This window comes from Meriones unguiculatus, chromosome 3 (assembly GCF_030254825.1).
Source record: "Meriones unguiculatus strain TT.TT164.6M chromosome 3, Bangor_MerUng_6.1, whole genome shotgun sequence".
Classification (NCBI taxonomy): Eukaryota; Metazoa; Chordata; class Mammalia; order Rodentia; family Muridae; genus Meriones; species Meriones unguiculatus.
Genome location: NC_083351.1, coordinates 13,405,553 through 13,429,843, shown reverse-complemented (window position 1 = coordinate 13,429,843; position 24,291 = coordinate 13,405,553). Strand labels below are relative to the sequence as shown.

The following is a 24,291-nucleotide window of genomic DNA, read 5'->3' as shown; positions in this document are numbered from 1 at the left end:
GTATGACTGTGGGTGAAGGAAACAGATAGCCCTGATGTCAAGATGATGTCAAACCAGAAGCCTATCCAGGGAATCCTCTTAGAAGGCAAAGGAATGGATCCCACCACATGAAAGGTTCATTCAAATGACACCTCAAACACCAAGAAACTGAGCACTCCCTTATCCCAGCTTTACTGTGAAGAAGAAACCAACAAACGAACAAGCAAAAAACCATAAGGAGAAACTTCTTGGGCCTTTGACACGGGTCCCATTTAAGATAGCAATAAGACATGAAAGCTCAGTTCCCCAGCATCTACCTGTGGGAGGCTGGGGCTCTGCCCTCCTCAGTCACCCAGAATAACCCAGTCTTGTTCCCAGGCTGTCTCTTTGACAGGACCACTTTGGCCTGGCTGTTGGCCACATCCCCAGGTGCAGTCAGGGTAAGGGCTATGTCAGAGCCACCTGCCATCTGTTAGTGTAAATTTTTTGGCTATGAGGTAGGTGTTGAGTCACTTTCTTCTCCCGCTGTTCCTGCTGCCGCCCATACTGATGAACCTATTGGCTTTGTCGGACGATATGCTGAAATCACTTGCGAAGCTTTACCCTCAGCTAAGTCCGTGTCCCCACAATGAGCCATCTTCCCAGTAGCGCCACTGGAAAGGTGGAGATGACGTGTTTGGAAACGGGAGGAAGAAGACACAGCAGGACGAAGTGTGACCCTTCCCTCAACTCTGGGCCTGTCACAGACACACTGAGCCACCGACTCAGGGGAATTGGGTTGAGCATCCAGTTGTGGGTTTGAATTCTCTTGCTTACAGTCTTTTGGGGGTTACCCACGACAACCATGACCCTGTCCCTGGAGAGATCTCTCAGTTGATTGTTGGTCCGGTGAATGACTCCGGTGTGGGACCACAAACCGGGTGAGGACAGCCTACCAAAGGCCACGAAGATGGATGTTCTGACCCAGCAGGGCCCATTGGACCACAGTGTCCCTGATGCCACAGGGGTTTCTGAGGGGACTCTTCCCGGCGTCCGTGGTGGGAGTCTGAGTGTGTGAGGGGGAGCCTCGGCTGCAAAGGCAGGATAGGTGATTTTCCAGGGCGACACCTGAAGGTGAGATTCACGTGCCGCTCTGTGCACTCCTGTCTGGTGGCTCAAGTCTTGGGCCAAAACATAAGACGGACTCCTCCACACAGTGTTTCACACAAATCAGCTTTTATTGTTCATATCATTATCTTTTATTCAAAAAGAAAAAAAAGGAGATTATTATGATGGCTCAAATCTAGTTTTAAGCCTGTCTCCTAAAATATTCCTATATTTCATGTTTCCCCCTTTTCTCCCATCACCCCCAAATTCTAAGACAAATAGCAGCAGCAAAACCCTAAATGCAGGAGTTTTCTCTCTCCATCAAGCATGTTACATTTCTCACTGGAGCATTCTACAGCTTGGAATCACCAAGCTGCAGGTGGGTGGGATTTTATTCTTACCAAAGAGTAGGTGTGATTTTTATAGGCTCCTAGATCAGGGGCAGAACTGTGCGCTCAGTGGGAAGCGGAATACATGTACTGGGGGATGGGACCCAAACTCAAGCCACCAACAACTTCTGCCACAGTCACTGACCAGAGGAGGGGGCCAGCTGCATGGGCCTGCCCGCATCAAGAGGCCAGTCCCAGCTGACCTTTCCCATTGAAGGAACCGCAGGATGGGAAAGCTTGCAAGTGTTCAGCCATCCCCTAGACTAGAGTGAGAGGTGTGACTGGGGTAGGAGGAGCCCGTCCAGAGTAACTGTTGCTTTCAGCAAGGGGCACCATGCTAGGAGGGACACCTGTACCTGCTGTCCGTGCACAGGGTGCCCCTGCGGCTGAGGTAGCAATAGCGACACTTGGGGATGCTCTGAGAGCTCCTCTATGGCACCTTGTCTGTGAACTGAGGGTGTGGCGGCGTGCCAGTCAGTACCCAGGCCATTTGGCTCCTGTGCTCTGAGGGGGACAAGGTGCCCAGGGCATCTCAGTGTTCCTGACTCCAACTGGGGATTTGGCCGTAAAGAGATGCAGATGAGTTGTGGGTGTCTGGCTGAACCTGCAATACAAGAGAACTTTGGCAAATGATCTGTGTCCCCAGGGAAAACAAGACTCTACAATCCTTGCGACAGCTCTGGCTAAGGCATACAGGGGCACTCCACACCAGACAGGTAGCTGCTCAGCATGGTCTCAACAGGAGCACAGGAAAGAGCCACATTCCTTCTCCTATGGAGGACCTGACACCAGGATGCACTGATGTTGGACCAAAGACCTTCCATGTTTGACTTGGGTGAGACACTGAGACCAGGAAAATAAAACAATTTACCTATGCCCAGGTAGGCCAAGGGGCTGCCAGTGCAAACTTGTACAGATGTGTAGCAGTGTGTATCTTAAAAACGAGCGAGGACTGCACATTACACTTCATTGTTGGAAGAATTCTGCCCATAGACAGGCTCTACCAAGAAGCACTATTTGTCAGACCATTCAGAAGTAGCCCTGGCTTGTCCATGACCATAGAGGCAATTTATCCTGGCTAGCTCTAAGACATTTCAGAAATGTGGGTGTGGCGGGGGACTTGTGACAACAGAAGATAGTTCTCCCTTCTGCTGTCACCTCACACCAGCAAGCCTCCCCAGGGATATCTGCTCCTGCAGCTCAGAAGAAAGGCTGCTTCCAAACACAGGATCATCAGCCTCTTCCTTACGATGTTGCAAGAAATGCCAATGTCAGCGCCATAATTCCCAAACCCTGGTTATTTACTAGACTAGAATCCTCTCTGGGAAGGGTTTATCCCAGAAAGGCAAGGTGTTGGCTTTCAGAGACCCAGAGTTCACTGTGCCGGCAGCCGGTGCTCCAGGAAGAACCAGTTCTGGAAGGAGGCAGCTGTGGAAGAGAGAAGTCTTGGCCAAAGCCATGTCTAGGAAAAGCTGTAGAACTTCCCTGTGGTGGCCGGAAAGAATGTGGGGCTAGAGAGGAGTTTCCCAGGGGGCTCAGCCAGTTTGCAGATGAGTCCCTGCCTCCAAAGACATGCTATACAGACAAGGCCCTAGGGTCTTAGTTGCACTGGGCTCATGTGGCACTTGAAACCAGGCTGTGTTGGAGGCTTTGGCCCGCCCAACATGCTCTTTGCTCAAAGACCCGGGGCCCCAGCCTAGTGCTGGGGGCTCAGGGCAACCCTTCCCCCTCTTCCTGGGAGATGCCCAGCACAGACTTATGGAGGATGCCACACTCCTGCAGGGACTTGGTGAGGTCAGAGAAACGTCTCCTGGGCACATCCATCGTTTCGATGCTGCAGTTTTGGTAGGTGGCTTTGTTTTTCTGCTCAGCCACCGTGAGGACAGTCTGTAGGTCATCGCTGGGCCTGAAGTAGCGCACAAACCTTTGGCCTGAGGGTGACCTGACAGCCAGCAGCAGTCTTGGCTCTTGGTCTGATGGTTCCTCCAAGTTTGAGGCCCTGGCGGAACTCTGCCTCTTGGTTCGGGTGATGAATTTCTTCTCTAAGGCACAGACTTGGGCTCTGGAGTCTTTCTGGCTCGACTTTAGAGTGGTGCAGGCCTCCTCTTGGTAAAGGGCCTGGACGTTGCCCAGCTGCAGAGAACTGGCCTTGCTGGCCACTGTGTCCACAGCCTCCTCCTCCAGGTTCCTTCTGTTGATGGATGGGAGGACTGGGTACCTATTGAGAGATGAGGCAGTCCCGATGGGTGCCTGCTGCAGCAGCTCTGGCATCTCATCAGGGGCTCCCTGAGACAAAGAGGCAGCTGCAGAGGCTCCTGGCTTCTGGCTGCTTGGCGACCCAGAGGAGCATGGCGGAGGCGAAGAGGACAGTACTCGAGGAGAGCTATCTCCCACGCCTTGTGGTCTGCGCAGATTCGTCCGCTTCCGGCCCTTGGCAGACTTGGGCCTGATGACGTGCATCCTGAGTGAGCTGGGCTGCCAGACAAAGCTGTCAGCTGAGGTGCTGGCCGCAGTGCTGCGTTTGAGTCCTGCTAGCTTCACAGGGGCTTCTGTGGCCATTGCTTCTCAGGACCCCTATGGGAGCAGGCAGAGAGAGGAAAGGCCATGGGTTAAGCTTCCTGAGACACTGGGACTTACTCTTTTGCCATTCACTGCCATTCACTGGGAGAGTAAGCACCAAAGGGCCAGGGAATGGGACCTGTCTCTGGGTTTCTGACATGGAGGAGCAGCTGGGACTCATTCACTCATTACAGGCACTTGGAACCCATCAGTGAACCAAAGTCCTGGGAACTTGGATTCTTAAAGGTGGGAAGAGAAATGGGTGAAAGCCACAGGTCTGCAGATATTCTCAAGGAGTGATGAGCGCTATGAAGAAAAGAAGGCATGACACAGAATGACTAATTCTCGCAGAAAGGCCACTCTGAGAAGGAATGAGCCATGTGACAGGCCAGAGCTGGGGTCGAACGACTTTTTCCACAGATGCATTTGTTTGTTCTGTCTGCTAGGCTGGGGCAAAACCAGCCTGGCCACACACTCAACAGAGTGCACTATGCTCTCGTGAAATTTGATTGGGCCCAAGCTAAAAAAGTGCCCAGAGGACAGTACTGAGCTCCAGAGCCCTCACTGGCTCCCAGGATGAGAAGCTCCCTCAGGTAGTGGCCTACATAGACCTCAGACGAAGAGGTGGCAGTGTTGGGGCAGCCGCCTTTGTTCAAAGGGGGGAGAATAACCCTGTTAAGACACTGCAGGGCAACCAGGCTTGATTCCACACGACAGGGTCACTTCTCCAGACAAGGGACCCGTCTGCCTTGGCACCCTTCACTATGGATATGCCATTCTCTAGAATTCCCACTCTCCCTCTGCCACAGGCCTTCCTCTGCCCTCCTTCCCTCACTGCCCACATTTTGCCAGTTACTTTGTTTTCATCCTCATCTTGCCAGGTAGCTCCACACAAATCACACGGAACGTGGCTCCCTGGTTTGGTCAGTGGCAGCTACGTAGCTTTGGTCAGTGGTGGGAGGAATTCTAGCTGCCCTTATCTCCAGCTAGAATTCACGAGGGATGCTCAGGTTCTGGAGAAGGGGTTGGCAAGCCTACATATAAAGACCTACAGAGCGGCTGTTTTGACTTTTCAGTCTGTACTGTCTGTAGACCCCAGGCAGCTCTGCCTGCACCAGACAGTCCTGGGCAGAACCAAATGGATGGGTATGACTCCATGTTGGTTGTATGCCTGTCTTGTGCGTCCATTCTAGGTCAACACTGTACCTGTTGCTCATCAACAGGACTGTTCAACTTTTGACACTGCAATATGACATTATCTACAATTATGTTAGGCCACATTTGTAACTAGCCTGGGACATGTGAGACCCATGGATTCACTTACCTGCTTTAGAGAATTTCCCTAAGGTGTTGGCTATGGCTCTCCTCAGTGCTAAACAGCCGGGAAATCCAGGCCTCCAAATCTACCCTGTCCACTGCAAAGAATGGCCAGGAGGCCGACGTCAGAGAGATTCCCCCCACACAGTTGCCTCAAAACTATGCTTCTTGGGTTGGTCATTTCCTCCCAACTGCACACTTTCACTCACCTCAGAATTTACTTCCTCCAAGCTCCTCCGTCACTCAGTCCTCAACAGCGCTAGTCCAAGTGTGTGGGCTTTTGTGTGACCCCTGCTGCTCTAGACGTGTTCTCCTCTTTGCCAGACCACCAGGAGCCAAACCACAAGGAACCAAAATATACTACCTCTTTGTATTCCCACTGTTCAAAATCTCAGACAAAGTTCCCTTCCCGTTCATAAGTTACTCCTTTTTCCGTTTGTTATGTTTGTGTATGTGTCTTGTACATTTGTGGGCACATGTGTAGTCAGGTAAACCTGCGCATAGGCCCAAGGTTGATGTCGCTGGCAATTACTCTCCATTGTCCTTATGCCTTATTTACTGAGGCAGGATCTCTCAGTCAAACCCAAAGCTCACGCATTTGGCTACCCTTGCTAGATTGCTATGGGAAGCCTGTCTCTGCCTTCCAGGGCTGGAATTACAGGTGAGCTAACACACCCACCAGGCATTCACGTGGGGTGTGGGGACACAAACTCTAGTCCTCTGGCTCGGGGACCATCCCACTCTATCCACAACCCAAACCCCCCTCCACTCCCCTCTTCCATTCTCCATGCTCAATCTGGCTGCGGGCAGTTCAGAAACTTCTTCCTGAGCAGTTTTGGCACCAGAAACACCTGCCTTGTTCTAATCAACTAGAAAGACTCTTTCGTCCCATGAGTTTCTTGTTCTGAGTGGCAGCAGAGAGCCGTAGCCGTCCGGCTGAGCCGAAGATGAGCTCCCAGCTGAGCTTCTGCCCTCCTCACTTGGGAATGGCTATTAATTTGCCACAGCTTCTACAGAATTATCACAAGCTTGGCTTCCAACACCCACACATGCCTGGGGAAGGTTCGACTGTCAGGAAGTTTGGTAACTTAGAAACCTCTCCCTAACAACTTTGATGAGGAAAGTCATGTGTTCTGGCAGGCGCTCTCTATGCTGGGTTATTTTTAACAGTCAAACTTGAGTGTGTGCGTGTAGTTGCTATACCTTTTGGTACTCTGTATAATTAGCCATGTTCAGGGGGTGTCATATTCAAGAAACCCTGGTCATAAGATAACATGACTGCAAGCTATCTCAAGAGAAGAACCTCAATTATGACTAATTCTCATGAGCCCACTCATGGCTATTTAGAGACTAACACCTCCTTCAGGTAAAACCGTCACATCCAACCTGCTTTTATAACCCGCTGCCTCCTCCCCAGTGTAGAGACCATCTGTTACACGGAGGGAACACCAGCTCCCATCCCCATCCAGAACAGGGCCAGGATGCTTCGGGAAACAGGTGTTTGGAGGAGCGCACTCACGGCGCCTCTGTAGTCACACCCTGGGTCTCAAGCTCTGCCTGTGCCCTCAGTCCAGGCTTCTGCGACAGCATAATCCCTGCTTGGCTCATTTCACCACCTCTGAGCCTGGCAGACACTCAACCACAAAGTGATTTGACAAGATCTAGGCGTGGGCATCCATCAAGCTGCCAGCACAAGAGACAAGAGGCAAGTGGCCTGTTTACTTCAACACAATAGCTAGGAGGCAGAGGCCTGCTAGGAAGCAGGAAACAAAACACTGGGCACCAGCTCTAAGAGGGTGCCAGAAGGGCAGGTACCCGTTCCTTAGGATTATCACCGCACGAACAGGAAGGGCACGGGGTAGAAATTAAAGCAAGATTCCCATTGTTTTCCAACGGTGCCCACAAGCCACCACGGGGTCAGACTGCGGTACTTCACAGCCCAAATCTAAACCTGCAGCTAGAGCAGTAAAATGTAACCACCTACGAACCATCTGCTTGCATCTACCGGGACACACACACATGCACTGGTCTTTTAAAATTGTTTATCAGTTACTACCACCCCCCTGCCGCCATTCCCTAGTCCCCAGCTTGGCTTACAAAATTAAACTACTTAAAGGAACCGGCCCGGGGGAATGGACAGAGAGGAGTGACACCGTTCCCGGTGCTACCCTCAACCAGAGATTAGAATGCGGGAAACCACAAGCCACCAAGCGAGCTAGGCTTTGCCGAGGGAACTGGGGTTGATTCCAGAATAGAAGGGCAGGTGAGGGGGTGGGGGAGAGGCCTCTATTATTTCCTCGGTCTGGCAGGCCTGGAAGCAAAACTTAAAGTGCGGAAGGAGGAGTGTCGGGGAATGGCACGGAAGGCTGGAATGTGAGGGCAGGCTTGACGAAAGGGCACGGAGCTGTGGCGCTGTGGAGGCTCCCTGCAGCTCCTGCGCCTGCACAAGACCCAGACTCCCTGTCTCTCTTCGGATCGGATCCGAGTCCAGGGAATGGTTTGTATGTGCCCCTCCCAGGAGGCCCCTTGGTTGCTGCAGGCTCAGGCTCCGGCCAGGTTGGATCTGCCCCTGGGAAAAGGCCGCTCAAAAGGTCTGGCTCTGTTTCTGGGGACCCACAGCGGGCCTCTCACCTCGCAGCTCAGGTCCATCCGCCTCCTGTGCCTGGCTGCGACCAGCTGGTAAACAGCCCCGTCTCCCTGGCAACCGCCGAGAGGTGGGGGCCACGTGCTTCCGGTGTGACCGGAACCTGCCTGGCCTGCACTGGCCCACCGCAAGCTGGTTTGGACAAACCTGGGCACAGAGGGCGGGTTCCAGGCGCAGGACTAGCCTGTGGCCCTGCCCAATGGAGGCCACAGGACTCTGGGCCTGGGCCCCTGCCACCTCCTCTTCTCTTTCTGACCTGGCCTGACTCTCTCTCCTGGGAAGGGTGCGTTCAGGAGACAGGGAGCCCTGCCTTGGAGTGGGGGTTGAGGACCAGCATCAAAACCCTGTCTACCTTTGAGGCCTGACCCTGCCCGTGGGACTCATTCCTGAGACCCTTAGAATCCGAGTGCCCTTTTCTTTTTTCAAGGTTATATTGTCATGGGGGAGTAAGAGAGATCGCACTCCCGCTTGGGGCCACCCTCTAAGCCTAACGATACAGTCAGCAGCAGCTCCAGCCACTTCGTCGTGTTTTCCAAAAGCTTTGAGATTTGGAGTCCCACAGCCCGGCAGCTTTCTCTCCACTACTTCAACCCTTCAGTTGGTAAGAGTCCTCCCGGCATTACTATCATCCCAGCTGTGCGATGGAGCCGTAGCTGGAATGTGTCTACCCACACCAAGCAGTGAAGGTAAACATGGCAAGTCACACACCTGGATGTAAGGGCACATGTTGTCCCTAGCATCCATCAGACCCCCAGCCCTCCCTGGCCAGCCTTCTGCTGGCTCTCCTCAGGTTTCTGCCCTCTCCAATGGCTATTCCAAACCGCATCTTTCCTCCAAAAACCTCCTACTTGCTGCCTTCCCTTCTCCCTATGGGAGGATAATCTTCTGCCCTCTGCAGAGACAGATAGAACTCGTGGACTGGTCCTTGCTTCCTTGTCACTGTTCTGTTGGAATGGAAAGAGGCTGTCTTCAGATACTGTCCCCTGTTAGGTGCCTCTGTGGTGCTCCACCAGTTCCCAACTGTGGCCGCATGTCTAGGCACCCTCCCAAGACTCAGCACCTTTGCTTCTGTTGAACCCTTGGCTTGAAGATTCTTTCTCAGCCTCTCTTGTCCCTTCCTTCGCCTAATTTCTCCCTGTCTTTGTTCCATCTAATGAAGTCTTCCTTCCAAGCCGGCATTAAGATGACATTAAAGGTAGGCAGTGGTGGCACACTCTTTTTAATCCCAGCACTTGGGAGGCAGAGACAGGTGGATCTCCGAGTTTGAGGCCAGCCTTCTCTACAGAGTGAGTTCTAGGACAGTCAGGACTGCATAGATCTTGTCTCAGAAAACAAACATTGCTTTCAAAGGAGTCCCAGTTGGGCTCTGCTCTAGACCCTTAGAATAATATAGTGATTGAACCCATAGAAGTTACTAAAAGACAACTAAACCACAGATTCGTTACCTAACATTATGACCCCATATTTGTTACCTGCTTTGTCCTGAGTGTGTAAGGACGGGATTCTGATATTGAGCACAGCTTTAAACCCCTGTCAGCACACCACAGTTGGGTCAGAAAGACACACTGTTCAGTGGTACAGTTATAAATAATACTGTTTTCAGTATAGTTGGAGCCAAAGGTAGGAGCGCAGGCATGGGCTGGATGTGATCACCTAGGATGTGTTTGGTACCAATGGCACATTCTTTGGGAGCTGGCATGAAGGGGTTCATTTCAGTGATGGGGTACTAGCCCATCTCAGAGAAGAAGCTGCTGACCCTGTGAAAGCACCTGGCCTTGGATGGGGGCCTGGCTAGGCTGGAAATTCTGTCTCTGGATAGCCAGGAGGCATCCATGGCCCCAGGAGGGTCTGGCTGGTACTTTTAGAAGCTGGCTGTTTTGCGTTGCAGTGTTGCTGCTGGCTTACATCTTGTTAATGATTCTGTCAGAAGTCTCCAGGCGATGCTCTTCAGCCCTTCGGCGCCCACTCAGAAAAGATTAAAGTAGATCCTTCATCAGCTATTTTAGCACCACCTAAGAATTATGCAATCCTTTGAGAATCGCATCCGTTTCAATCCTTGTTCCCCCACTGTGTGAGAGTGGCGTGTGTGCCCTCGCTGGAGCATGGCGGAAGGCTGGTTATGCCTGTGGTCCATTTCATGTTCAGCGGAGCCACGAGTCTTTGTTCTCTGGCATGGTGTGGTGCAGCTCCCTCCCCCCCTGCCGGGGGAAGAAGAGGCAGCCAGCTAATCCCTGCCTTTATCTCCTGACCTGTACCACCGAGAGTGTCTTCAAAGCATGTTCCCCCGATGCCCTCGCTGAACATTCACACACACTCACTAGATCCTCAGGAAATGGCTGGAGGCTACTCTCCTGTCTGCTTGTTCGTGGACTCACCTTCCTTTGAACCATGCCTCTGCTCCCCAGCTCTCTCCTGGGCTCTAGCCAGCTTATTCTCCAAATGGGCCCTTGGCGTTTACATCTCCAGTGTCCTGGTTCACATCTGTCCCACCTTCTCCCTCTCCAAGGTGAATCCAAACTGCTTGATCCTTCAAGGCCCTTGTCTTAAAAGTCACCTGTCCTGTGAAGGCCTTTCCTGAGCAACTGTGTCCCCTGGTGACCTCAGTGCTCTATTTTAGGTTCCTTCTGGTCTATGATGCCCAAAGATGGCACCATGTACCTTTCCCAGGTCAGCGCCTTGGGTATCTGTAAATCTGTTGCACAGAGACACCATTCATTGGGCTTCTTTGCCTTTAAAGACAACTGTGTTCAGGGAGCCATTTTGGAGCTTTTAACCAGCTGGTCCCAAAGCCCACCCCCACTCCTAGACTCCCGAGTGCCACTTCATCAGAACCTCCCTGCTAAGCTGGCCACAGGACTCATAGGCACGGGCGCTGGCATCTAAGCATCTGTTTCAGTCTTTGCTCCACCCATGGGGACACCTTGGCCATGTAATTAAATTCTTCACTAGACGAGTTTGCACATCTATCGACATTTTAAGATTGATGGCTATGAGAATGAATTAGATAATCCATTAAAGGTCTTGGCATGATGCCTGGCCCACGGAAGTACTTTGTTTTCATCTTACCCTGACACACTCCTTCTGTAGGTGGTAAGTTGCCCAGGGGACTGTCAATCTCACCCTTAGCCCACACAATGCCTGTTTGGGGTAGATGCCCAGGAAATGAGAAACTGCTGATGACAGTGGTGAAGCTGATTCTAATGAAAGACCCACAAGCCACTAGTTGGCACCCCAAGGCTAACAAGCTTGGGCTGGAAATGGCCTCCCTTGGGGCTGGCTGAAGGCAGGTGGTTTAGTCGTGGCCTCTCGCCTTGTTCCCAGAGAGTCTGACTCTTTTTGAACTAGTGATTTCTAGATTTCAGAGTGTGTAGCCAGTGTTGACTTTGCTAGATTGAGAGCGCAGGTAACATTTAAGCAGAAAGTACATAATGTAGTAACAAGGCCATCAGGCTGCATGGCCATGCATAATGGCTCCTTAGAAATCAGCTTCTCCAGAGAAGGTCAACAGAGAAGTTTCTGGATAATAAAATGGGGCCAATGCAGTGTTCCATTGTTTCCTGCATGCCACTGGAACACATCCAAATGAGTCTTGACACTTCCTGTCTTGTTAAGAGGAATATACCAAACTGTCACTCACCTTGGCCCCATGTTGACCAAGTGCTTTCACACCAGGAGCCTCTAGAATCTTGCTGGCACCACAGAAGACAAAGGCGACTGACTCCACTTCACAGACAGGAAGCTTGGGGTCCTGGAGCTTGGGTCCATTGACTCAGAGTTCATTGCTGCCTGCTGTTGCTGCCTCCTGCACAATGCCAAAGTCAGCAGCTGTGCTTGGGTGCAATGCTGTTGGGCTCCTGGTCTGTGCCTAGCCTCTGTTTATCTGTAGTCAGCTCCGAAGCCTTCAGACCTTCCTTGGGATCTTCTCATTAGCTGAGCACACAGTTGGGACTTCAGTCGGATTTCATTACCAGGAACGCACTCCAGGCTCCTTTATATCTGAAGTCGCATCACCTGCTGGTTCAAAAGACACGAGTCCATTTTTTGTATCCCAAACCTGGACATGGTTTTGTCAGGTTCCCATGGAGACAGAACGTAATTAGAAAAACTTGTATAGGCATCTGCTTAGGTGTGGTGGTGCATGCCTTTAAACCAGCACTGAGGAAGTAGAGGAAATGATAATTGGCCAGGGCCAGCCTGGTCAGGGGGCCCCAGCCTCTCAGCATCCAGCAACGCTGCCCTCCCCCCAAAAAAGGTAAAGTGGCTGGGACACCAGGTGAGCTCTCCCAGAGTTCTTGCCGTGGGACTGACATTTTGAAGTTTTCCAGTTCACCACAGAGTAAAAAAAAAAACCTTGGACCTGCCAAATTCCTAAGGTTCCGATAAGCTATTTTTCTCTTTCCCATGACCTAGGCAGTCACATGTAGCATGATGTGTCATGAGGCTGGTGGAGAACACTTGAACTGCAAGCAAGCTGTGTGCTGATGGTGGGGCCACTCCGTGGAGGGGCAGATGCCCACATTCTCCTCCATTGCTCCATGGAAGCGTGTCTTACAGAGTTCCCCTCGTTACAGTTCAGTGTGAACACAGCATCGTGTGATTTTGGTTTTAGTCATGAACATCTTATTCCAGCCGGTCCCACCACAGGTCCATGGGAGTGGTCATCTTTAAGATTTTTTTTTTTTCGTTTTCTGTGTGCCTGTTATCTCTAGCCAGCCAGCCAGCCATCTATCTGTTTTTGTTGTTGTTTGTTTGTTTGTTTTTTAGATAGAATCCCATGGATCACAGGCTGTTGAATCCAGGGCCTTGGGGTGCTAGGCAAGCACTTGAGCTGAGCCACATTCCCAGCCTTATCCCATCTCCTAAGTGGAGACTGAGAAACTCTGAAGCTGATGTGAGGGTCTCTCCATGTAATGACTTTGAGCTTTGGCATTATTCACAGAGGTTTTGCTCTCATGTGCCAGCAAGAGAAACCAAGCTTCGGTCAGTGAGGGAGGGGTGAGCTTGCAGACCAGGAGATCAAAGGAGAAGCACCGCAAATGGCAGAGGATGCTAATAAACTCAGTTTTCCGGAACCACACTTCCATGATGGAAACCGTATATGCCATTTTAACCTGGGAACCCAGGACCTGCCAACTCCTCCAAAGAGGAGAAAAAAAAAAAAAAAAAAAAAAAAAAAAACCAGGCAGAGTGAAAGTGTTGCCAGAGAAAGACCCCCTTAGCACTTGCCATTTTCAAACAGTTGAGCCCTTCTTACATTTTACGTCTGGGCCAAAGTGTCAGAAAGGGGCCCTATTCAGACATCATTAGTTCTGGCAAAGGTCTCTTGGAGCCTATGCTTAGGGCACCCAAAGGCCTGCGCTGTATTGGCAGTTTGAACCCAAATGGCCCCTTCCCTTCCTCCCTCCCCAAACAGGAGCTGAACTGGCAGATGAAGGTGAGACCCTGGCACCCTGGACCTCCTGGCCTCTTCGGGAATGAAGGGCATTGCTGTTTTCATTGTCTTCATTTTCTGCTGTAAGTGAAGCCACCTGGGAGAGTGGAGGGGCCGTCTTTATGGCTGTGTCACAGGGGTGGTCCCTCCTGGGTAGCGCTGGGTGAAGAGAGGATACCCAGGTCCTGGTTGTGCTCTCTGCTTGGGCTGATCACAGTGCCAGGCCCTCAGAAGAATGCCTGGGAATCCAGGGACGCCGGCCACGCACCGGAAAATGACATTCGGCTGTGGTGTCAGCACCTCCGGCTTGGGAGGCTTTCTTGTTGCCTTTATTTAAAGCTATGTGTAATGCAGTGCAAACTGGTAGGCATGATTCTAGCAAGCTAGAGTAATTCTTTCAGGGAAGGCATCCTAGTGATGGCTAGTGGATCACTCAGTAAAACTGAGCCACTGCAGAGTGAAGGGCTTCCAGGGAGCCATCTGAGGTCTTTTCAAAACAAGCAGACAAAAACAAACAAACAAAACCTCAGTTGAGTGCCTAGGTTAGCTGTTTGTCCAAAACCAGTTTCCTACTGGCTTCAGCAATGCCACAGTAACTTGGGGGTTCTGTAAGTCAGATATACCAAAATTTAGGTCTCTCTCTTTCCCCAAGTTGCTAGTGAACTTTGCAGTTTTCAAATCATGCCAAGTGTGGTGGCACATGCCTGTAATCTTGGCACTTGGGAAGTGGAGGCAGGAGGACTGAGAGTTCAGGTCAAGGCAGCTAACTCAGAACTGAGGCGGGAGCGAGCTTGATTGTTTTCCTTCTTTGAGTTTCTGCTTTTGCTGTATTTTTATCGCAAACCAAATATAAGCTTGTAATTAAAAAATCAAATGCAGGGCTGAGGACATAGCTCATCTGATAGAGTGCCGGGGAGCCTGGGCCCCATCCTGGTTAGCGAGACACTTCTGGGTAATGGAGTTGCGCTTTCCTGTGAAGAAAGCTGATGCCTCCAGGGAGGACTCTGGCCTAACTGCCAACTGCCCGGCACTCTGGTAGGCCTCTGGGCCCTCAGGCTCTTCTTGTTGGTTGTTTTCTCCTTGGCAGGGACAACCTCCACCCTCAGCAGCTTCTGGCAGTTCCAGAGGATGGTCAAACACGTCACCGGGCGCAGCGCCTTCTTCTCCTATTATGGCTACGGCTGCTACTGTGGGCTTGGGGGCAGAGGGATCCCTGTGGACGCCACAGACAGGTGAGGCAGAAGGTCTGGACTAGCGCCCTATTGCATTTGCACTGAAGCCCAGGCTTACAGCCAGGGCAGAGGGGATTAGAAGTCCTGAAGAAGCAATTACAAGGCAGCATGGGACTGAAAGGAGTTGCAGGGCCAGCCTCGAGGAAGCCAGAACTGAGCCACCTTCCCCTGCATGACCCTCGACACTGCCCAGGGCTCTGTGGAATAGCTTGTATGCTGTTACCATCTTGAGACAGGGTCTTACCTCCTAACTCACATTGGCCTCTAACTTACTCCATAGTCTAGGTTGGACTTGAACTTTGGATCCTCCTGCCTCAGCCTCCCAAGTGTTCACATCCTAGACACACACCACCACGTACAGTTCAAACTTAGAACCCTGTCCCTGCTGGACAGCCATACTACTGAGATACACCCCAAGCCCCACCCTGATAGGCTCAATCAAAGGCCCCAGTGTTACAGTCTGTCCTGCCCAGAGCTCTTCCCATTCACCTGGCAAAGGAGATCGTTGCTCAGATGCTCCAATTTTAGGATTATGGGCCAGCGAGACTGCCCTGCCTTCTCCCAACCTCATTCCATATTTTAGGAGACTGAAGCCAAGTGGCCCAGTTCGAAAAAGTTGTCCATCTGGAGGCAGTCACACCATACAAAGTTGGCTTCTAGGACAGCTCTGAGGGTTTGAGGGTGGGTGGTGTGGGATGCTAGAAAAAAAAAAAAAGAGTGGAAGTTAGTGTAATCTGGGGAGGGCACAGTGGGGAGACGATAATGTGTGTCTTTTCCCATTTGAAGAAATAAGAAGGGAAGTGTCTCTTGGCATGTCCTTAGAGGCGGGACCAGCACAGTGATTCTCAACCTTGATGACGTGACCCTTTAATGCAGTTCCTCATGTTGTGATGACCCCCATCCATAAAATTATGTCATTGCTACTTCAGAACTGTGATGTTGCTACCGTAAATATCAGAGATGGAGGTTACCTGATACGCAACCTCCACAGGGGTCACCACCCACAGGTTGAGAAGCACTGGCCTCGTAATGAATGCGAATGCGGGAGGCAGCATCCCCACTGCAACCCACCCCACAGCTGAGGAGAGATCCCAGACTAAGGGCCGCTCGGCCACCCACCCCCTGGGAAAGCAGCAGAGCCTGGCCTGCAACACAGACGTACCCATTTCTAAGTCCACCTCCTGCCATTGCCCACCTCCTGTACCTTGCCTGTTGGAGGCCAAGGTAGATTCAGTACTGCAGACCATCAGCCCAGGGCCAGCAAGGGCTGAGAGCCCATTTAGACATGGGGACATCCAGGAAAGGACAGCTGTATCAGTAACTCACCTCCCAACTCCAGCCACGTCGGGCCCAAAGAAGGGAACAGGTCAAGTCCCTCCCAGGTCTTGCCCAGTGTCCTCTCGCTGACTCCCCGGGGACACCACACATAGCCACAATTCCTCACTGCCCTCTCCCCACTACCAGGTGCTGCTGGGCTCACGACTGCTGCTACCACAAGCTTAAGGAGAATGGCTGCCAGCCCATCTTGCACAGCTATCAATTCAGCATTGTCAACGGGACTGTGGCCTGTGAGTAGTGAGCCCTCCCTGTGATAAACAGTGTGATCTGGGCTGATCCTTAATGGCCGCCTCCTTATTGGCCCACTGGTTGTCCCGTGTTAGGGAATAGGACTCTAAGGTGCTTTGAGACAAAAACAGCGGCGTGGGGTAGGGTTGTGGTCTGAGAGTCAGAGCTTCTTGGAGAGTCCTTGCTTGGTTTCTCCTGGTCTCTTCTGCCCAACACTGACTTTCAGCCCACCAGGAAATATTGGTACATTATGGACCAATATTGAGAGCATTCCTTGTTGTTGTTGTTGTTGTTGTTGAGACAGGGCTTCTCTGGGTAGTCCTAGCTATCCTGGAACTTGCCCAGAGACCCTCCTGCCTGTGCCTACAAAGTGCTGGGATCAAAGGTGTGCACCACTATGCCTGGCTCATGTAGGTATGTTTGCAGATGGAGGCTTGAGGATGAGGTTAGGGCCTGTTGATTCAGTGAAGCAGAATCTCAGTCAAACCCTCAGCCGGCCGACGACGTGGCAAGCTCACTGTGCGGATCCTTCAAGGGCTGGGATTATCGGCAGGCCACCGCCACCACCCAGCAATGGGTGTCCGGGTGTCTGAACGTCAGTGCTTCAGCCACTGAGTTACCAACCCAGCCCCAGCCGTGTTCTTTTTGCATTTGCTGTCACGTGTTAACAAGGCATTTGGGCTGCCTTTCGGTTGAACAAATATTTGTTAAGGGCGACTGCATGCTGTGCACCGTGACCAAGATGGGTAGGGACAGAAAAGTCACTAGGAGTGGGCGCTGCCCAGAGGGGAAGAGGGAGGGATGTGGAAGGGTGGGTGCACAGAATGTCCACCCAAGAGGAGTATCACGGGGCTGGGGGTGTGGGCACGTGGATGGAGAGTCTGGCCTAAAAAGCTTGAAGGCTGTGGGCATGAGCCTTTGTGCAGCCTTGTATTCCAGCCCAGTGGGTGGCTTCTTTTTCCTCAGAGGGCATAGCTCAACTTCTGACAGGCCTTAGGGCATAGAGAGCCACTTCCTCCCAGGTGTATGCACAGCTGTGTTTCTGGGCATACACCTGCCTCCTCCTGGGTCAGAGAGCTACCACTTGGGACTCATATCCCAGGATAGGGGACGTATGACTCCACACTGGGTGCCCAGTACCCTGCCCAGAGCTGTAGTACAGCACATAGGAAGACACAGACTCAGGACTCTGATTTCTCCCTGGCATCCACTATGGGATTGGAAATGTGGCAGGCTAGAGGCTCAGACCAGCACGATAGGAGATTGTGTTTTGGTTCAGTCTGTCTAATATACAGCTCTGCACAGCTGGCAGAGGGCCCTAGTTCATAAAGAGAACCTTTGCTGCTGAGGCCTAGGCCAAGACCCTGTCCCCACATGTAGCCCAGGGCTCTTGAGAATGTCACCCTCCAGGGGTCCTAGAACTACATGGCCTGGGGGTTCTGATGCTGAGCCTGCTGCGGCTGCTGTGGACTGACAAGCAAGCACATCCACCCATGTACTCTTGGTTGGCTGGGCACCCGCTGCCACTGTCACCCCAAAGCCAGACACAGAGTGAGGGAGGCCCAGACCCCGTCTTCCCAAGATCAGCAGCTTAGGAAAACTCCAGAGTAGAAAATGCCCTTGGAGATCATCCCAGCCAGCCCCTCACTGATGCTGTGGGAGGGCTGAGGCCCGTAGGGGGCTTCTCCAGCTGAGGGACAGGGACGATGGAGACTTGCCCGCTGAGCCTTTCCTGGGCTCTGGAACTTCCTGTCCAGCTTGAGATGCCTTGGTTTGGAGGCCCTCGGTTTTCTCACCCGCGAAATGAGGGCAGCAGCTACCTCTGTTTAAAGCTGATGATAACTGCTTTGTGCACCTCTCCTTGGCTCCCCAGGAGAGACCTCTGAGGTGGGCACCTTTCTCCCCTTGACTACACAGGTTATCAAGGCTCAGAGAGGTTCATTGGGATGTCCAAGTTCACACAGCCAGGGAAAGGATGGAGCTTTGGGCCCAGGTGGTTCTCCCCGCTATCCTGCCTAAAGGGAAGGCATCTACCTGGGGGGAGGGTTGTTGTCCGCATGCAAGTCTCGTAGCCTCAGGCAACCAGTGAGATGCTCTGTCCTGGTGGGGAAGCACAGGGAATGACCTTGGCTAGCCCAATACCCCAGATCTTTTTCACTCGCTCCTGCGATGAGGCCTCAGCTTTCCAGTCCAGCCTCGCCCTCCCAGCCAAGCCTTAGTCTCCCCATCTGTGGAAAGGGGTGACATCACACACATCACTGAGTGATGGACAAGTATAACCCCTCTTATGAGACCCTGGAGAGGCCGGCCCACTGCAGGGGTTTAGTGGGGATATCTGCTTTGGCCTAGTCATGCTCTTTACTTTGTGTGTGTGTGGGGGGGGGGGGGAGTTTTTTAGTTTATTTTATGTTTTAATTTTATGTGTAGAAGCGTCTTGCCTACATGTATATCTGTGCACCATGTGCATGCAGTGTCGGCAGAAGCCAAAAGGGGGCGACACATCCCCTGAAACTGGAGTTACAGACAGTTGTGAGCTGCCACGCAGGTGTTAGAAACGGAACCCAGGTCCTCCCGAAGAGCAGCAGGTGCTCATAACCGCTGAGCCTTCTCTCCAGCCCACCCTCCCCTCATTGTCTTCATTACAGTTCCTTTGAAGCCTGCCCTGTACTTGCCTCCTGCACCCTCATGGAATTAAGCCTCCCACCCCACCCCAGCCCAGCCTAGGCCACACAGCAAGCCGTTGAAAGGGCTGCCCCGGGGAAGAGTTAATGCCTCCAGCAGTTGTGAAATCCTGCATCCAAACTGGTCCCGAGTTGCCTAGCAACCAGTGTCAGGGAGGACTGTAGGGAGGGTGTGGTGTGGTAGGTGAGGGCTGGGGAGAGAGAGCTTGGTGTCCACAGCTTGAAAGGCCGCCCAGAGATTAGTACTCAGCAAGGTCCTGGACGGAGCCCAGGGCCAGTTTTCTTGAAGAAGAAAACAGCCCTAACATGGCTGACAGAGGTGGCCGCTCCCCTGAGGAGGAGGTTTATCTAAGCACCTGGCATTCACAAGGGGCTTTAAGAAGAGTGCAGTGACACCCCTCGCACCCACACATGCATGCATATGTGTAGGGTGGAGCCTGCCTGTGTGGGGTAGAGACAGGTTCCGGCCACCTGTACCTGTGTCATTTGCCTCTGGAGGCCTCGGACTCCCCGCCCCTGGGAGATGAGGGTGCAGAAGCGGCAAGTTCTGGAAGTTTAGTTTGTAAAGACGTTTCTCACCACTCTGTGCATTCTTCACACCAGCCTCTACGGCCTGGTACACACCCCTTCTCTCCCAGCACTCATCTCCCCTGGACCCTCCCCCCAGCTTGAATGTACGTTCTCTGAGAGCCGTACTGTGTTCACTACTTTACCGATGGCCGTGACAGAACACCCGACGTTTCCCACTTGACTTAACTTGACTCACAGTTGCTGGGAGTTCAGCCATTAGTTGGCCCCATGCCTCTGAGCAGAAGACATGCAGAGGGCAACCCACAGCCCCCAAAGTCTTGGCTAACAGGAAGCTCTTTCCTTCAGCTAGACCTGCCCCCAGCTAAAGCCTCCATCACTTTCCGGAATGGCACTGCCAGCCAAGGACCCGGACCTTCAACACAGGCCTATAGGGACGTTTCATACCCAGCCCGCAGCACCGTGCCTCTGCCCTCAAGGCCTCCTGCTCATCTTATGTTGTAAAATGCGTTTAGTTCATCTCCAAAAGCCCTTAAGCTGGTTCTCTGTGTTAATCGGCTTTTTCCATTGGTATGGCCCAAGAGAGCAACTTAGAAGCTCGCAAGGATTGGTTTGGGGCTCACAGTTTCGCAGGTCTGAGTCCATCATCCTTGACTCTGTTGTTTGTGGGCCGGTGGTGACGTGGGTCGTTGTGATGAGAAACGGTGGCAGAGAATTCATCTCAGAGCAGATGTCCTGGCCGTGGAGGAAGGCCAGGACAAAAATGGCACTTCCAAAATCACCCTCCAGGGACCTGCCCTCCCCTTCCTGAAGTTTCCACTGCTTCCCCCAGACAGCACCACCTTCTGGGGACCTGTGGGGGATTATTCATTATAGGGGCACTCAGTCTCAGGATCCTTATGGAGTGCTGCTCTTGGGTACAGTCTGGACGAGTGCTTGCTCCTGTCTGTACCCCCAGTTTCTAGACAAAGGCAACTTGTGTGCCAGTAGCTTGATGCCTGTTTGTTGAATGAGTGACTGGGCGAAGACTCCCATTCAGTGGGCAATGCCCGAGTGTTTATCCCATTTAAAAGCGGAGGAGACAAGCTTTGGGAGAAGCAGCATCTTGCCTAAGATCATGAAGTGTGTGAGTTACACACTTGCGTCCAGAACTTGGCTTCCGGGGTCATAGGATGAGCACCAGAGGCCCGAATTCAGGCAGCTCATGCCCCCTGTGGCCATGGCAGCACAGAGATATGCCGTGGACAGGGTGGATGGGGAGCATGCCTGGGGTTGAGAGGTGGGAAGAGCCATAGGGGGGCTGGGACTTGATGGATCTGAGCAGACCTTCACAGATGGAGAAGGGTATGTGAGAGGGCCAAAGGGTGCAGGCGTGAGGAAGAGTAGGAGTGGTGTGAACATCCTTGGCACCTTCCCGAGGGTGTGTGGTGAGGGGCAGCTGAGGCGTGGGGCGGCGGTGCCTGCCCTGAGAAATCGAGGCTGCAGATAGTGGGAGGACAGCTCCGGTGGGAATACAGGCTGTGGAGAGGGAGGGCAGCAGAGAAATAGCCTTCGCTGGTCCACGACAGGGGCTTGCTTCTTTTGTGTATGTAGAGGCCAAGGGTCCAAGGCACACACCCTGTGAACAGCAGCCAAGGTGACCAGCATCCTACAAGGGTCCTTATTATGCTGATTATTTTTTTACTATAGTCAACGTCAGTTTTTCCAGGGAGATTAACCAGCTGCATAACACAAACAGCCTCCTTCCTCACTTGGAGAGCAGATCTGGGGAGTTCTGTAGAAAGGGGCTGTACCTCCAGTTACCCTAGTTATAGGCTCACGTGTGCACATGTATGTGCACACACATAAACCATTAGGCCTGGGACTACTCAACAGAAGGCTCCCATCTGCTTGCCCTTCAGCTTATGGGTCTCTACCAGATCCCAAAGTCCCCAGGGCTTTATATGCTGTTCTGCAACAGTATTCTGGGACTCCCATGGGCCGGCCTCTGTTCTGCATGGTGGAGACGCTATGGTAACCCAGAGTCCCCGCCTCTTGGAGCCTCATACAGGACAGAGGAGGGCACAGCAAGTCAGTATGCAAATGAAATCAGCAAGAGGACCTGGGAGGGAGAGGTTGGGGAGAGCTTTAGACCAGGTGGCTTGGATAACCCTCTCTGAAGGCCTCAGATTCCATCAAGACCCAAATGGCCTATGGATCTCACCACTGAGAGATGCTAGAGAGATGGGCTCATGAGAACAGCATGTCCAGAGGCCCTGGGACAAGGCAGAATGTGATACTTGAACTCCCAGAGGCCCCTGTGCCTGGAGCAGACTGGGGGTGGGAGAGTGGCAGTTCTGTGAAGAAGGGGAGGCTGGCACAGTCATGCTGTGGCAGGTAGGCCGTGGACTGCCAAAAAGGGACGGGTCACCTCTTTGGCAGAGACCAGGAAACCACAGCAAGTCTTTAAACAGGAGTGTGAATGTGATTGGGGTGACATTTTGAGACTACCTGTTAATTTCCTCTGGTGGTGGTGACAGGGGTGTGGAGAGGGGCAAGAGTGTGGGTAGAGGCCAGGGTGACAGACAAAAGAGGGCCAAGCATGAAGTGGTTTAAATGCAGGGGCATCCAAGGGACTTGCCAACAGATGGGAAACAGGAAGGGAAAGGAGAGGAGGCCCCCTAGAGAGATGCTGGGGTCAGTCAGGGCCATTTCTAAGGTTGGAGAGGTGTCAGGCTCAGTGGTCGTGGTACAAATGGGCAGGGTAGCTTTGAACATCTGCAGTTGGAGACAAGACAAGACAAGCCATTGTCTGGATAGGAGATTGCCAGTGGGGTGGGGCGGGGCGAGTCCTGCCTGTCATCTTAGCTGGTATGTCAAGTCAGTGTCTGGATAGGAAATGGGGGGTGGGGGGAGTTGAGTCCTACCTGTCATCTTGGCCAATGTGCTGCCTGGGTGTAGTAACGCACCCCGCAACATGCAGCCCCTCCTCTGCACCCCGTTTACCTCCTTCTAGGTGTCTGTTATTGGGGGAGGGCTGCGGGCGAAGTAAAAGCACTTCTGCTTCCCTTCTTGCTGTCCGCCCCCAGCCCACCCCTGTAGCTCCCCCTGGGCCCCCTGCCCTTCCCCCACCTTAGAGCCCAGCTTTGGAGGGGGCAGGGAGCCCCAGTGACTCTGTGTGTCTCCACAGGTGGAAGCACCCTGGGGAGCAGCTGCTTCTGCGGGCAGAAGGCCTGTGAGTGTGACAGGCAGTCTGTGTACTGCTTCAAGGAGCACCTGGACACCTACGAGAAAGCCTTCAAACAGCTCTTCCTCAGCAGGCCCCAGTGCGGTAGGCACAAACTCAGGTGCTAGGGAGACCACCATCCCCCTGTCACAGGGCGCCTGCTCTGGTCCTAGTCCTTCTGGAAAGCTGTCTCTGACATCTCCCAGCAGCCCTCAGGCTCCTGCAGCTCAGCATTGTTGTCCAGGGAGTCTTCTCACTCAGTATGGGCACTGGAGGTGAGAAATGGAAACAGACCAAGCATGGGTATCTGGCAATTAAGTGAGACATTCCAACAGAAGTGCTAGGAAGCAAAAAAGCAAGGGAGCAGGGGTGTGAGGCCTCCCATAATTCCAGCATTTGAGAGGTGGAGGCAGGAGAGGCAAGGAGTTCAGGGGCAGCCTCCACTACATGATGAGTTCAAGACTAGCCTGGGCTACCTGAGATTCTGCCTCAAAGAAATTTTTAAAAACTTTGAAAAGGAAAAGAAAACACACAGAGGGATGGAGTTGAAAGGTGGTCCCAAACTCTTGTCCCAGGAAGAGAAGAGAGCCCCAGGATGTAGCCTAAACTCTCCCATACCCCGAGTCCAAGTCAGGATATATCTGACTGGGGAACCAAGTCCTCTACACAGAGCTGGCTGGAAACAAAGCAGGTGTCACACAGAAAGCACAGCCCCAAGAAAGAGCCTCACCAGGTCTGCCCTCTGTAAATCCTCCAGCAGGAAGCAGCCTGTTCTCCTGGCTCAGGAGGCGGGGCACAGTTAGAACCATGGTGTGCAGCATTACCACAAGGATGTCATGGTTCAGATGACATCGAGAAGTGGAGAACAGATCTGGGACAGTGGATCCAAGGCGTCTCAACCCCCCCCCCCCCATTTAGAAGCCTCTGGTCCCGTGGGACTTAAGTCTAGTAAACAATAGGGACGGAGTCTGAAGTCCGTGGTGTCAGAGGAACGGAGGATGGCAGACACGGCCGTGGCCATGCTTGCCTCCCTGCGTGGTGGCACCAGCTTTCTACGCTCTAGCACGGAAGGGAGGGGTCTCCTTTCCATCCCTTGAATCTGGGACTCTGCTCAGCAATGGAGCTAAACTGAAGGTCTGAAGTGCAGGCATTGGCCTCCGAGGTCCAGGACAGGTCCAGGACACCTACATCCACCAGGGAGAAGCCTGGACTCCACCTCCTGGATGTTGAGAGCTTGCTGGGTCAGCATGAGCAGATCGCTGGGCTCAGCAGAGACTTCGGAAGCATGGACGAGCCCAGCGGAGCCCAGGCCGAGGTGCAGCACACGGGCCCATGAGCTTCATACAGGAAGGCCTGGGTGTGGCTGGCTGCACAGCGGTACCTAGCAGATGCTGCTGGTATTTATTCACTAATACTGCCAGGTTCTCTGCACTCGGGCCAGACTCGGAGGCCATGGCAATGTGGTCACTTACCCCCATCCCCTCCCCAGGAGGCATTGTGGGAGACAGTTAGATTTGTACAGTGGTAGAGAACACACGTGGGGCTGCCTTCACCCAACATACATGTATTAAGCCCATACCATGTGCGTAGCTGAGCAGCAGGGGTTCAGAGATTTGAAAAAACACACACAGACTCAGGCCTAAGAAAATTCCAGGGAAAGTTCCAGGAGCTGTA

At 52.7% G+C, this 24,291-nt stretch overlaps 2 protein-coding genes across 2 annotated transcripts; one reads left to right on the top strand and one right to left on the bottom strand.

The window, feature by feature from the left end:
- Positions 1 to 1,198: 1,198 nt before the first annotated feature.
- Ubxn10 (UBX domain protein 10) lies at positions 1,199 to 8,075 on the bottom strand. Its single transcript, XM_060379210.1, has 2 exons — positions 7,962 to 8,075; positions 1,199 to 4,028 (listed from the first exon to the last, which is right to left on the bottom strand). Exon 2 carries the CDS (start codon positions 4,011 to 4,013, stop codon positions 3,165 to 3,167), a length of 849 nt encoding a protein of 282 aa, XP_060235193.1. The 5' UTR covers positions 4,014 to 4,028; positions 7,962 to 8,075; the 3' UTR covers positions 1,199 to 3,164.
- A 6,423-nt stretch (positions 8,076 to 14,498) lies between these two features.
- On the top strand, positions 14,499 to 23,520 carry Pla2g2c (phospholipase A2 group IIC). The gene is made up of 3 exons (XM_021630741.2): positions 14,499 to 14,637; positions 16,102 to 16,205; positions 22,582 to 23,520. The coding sequence occupies exons 1-3, from the start codon at positions 14,534 to 14,536 to the stop codon at positions 22,743 to 22,745; spliced, it is 372 nt and encodes a 123-aa protein (XP_021486416.2). The 5' UTR covers positions 14,499 to 14,533; the 3' UTR covers positions 22,746 to 23,520.
- Positions 23,521 to 24,291: the final 771 nt, after the last annotated feature.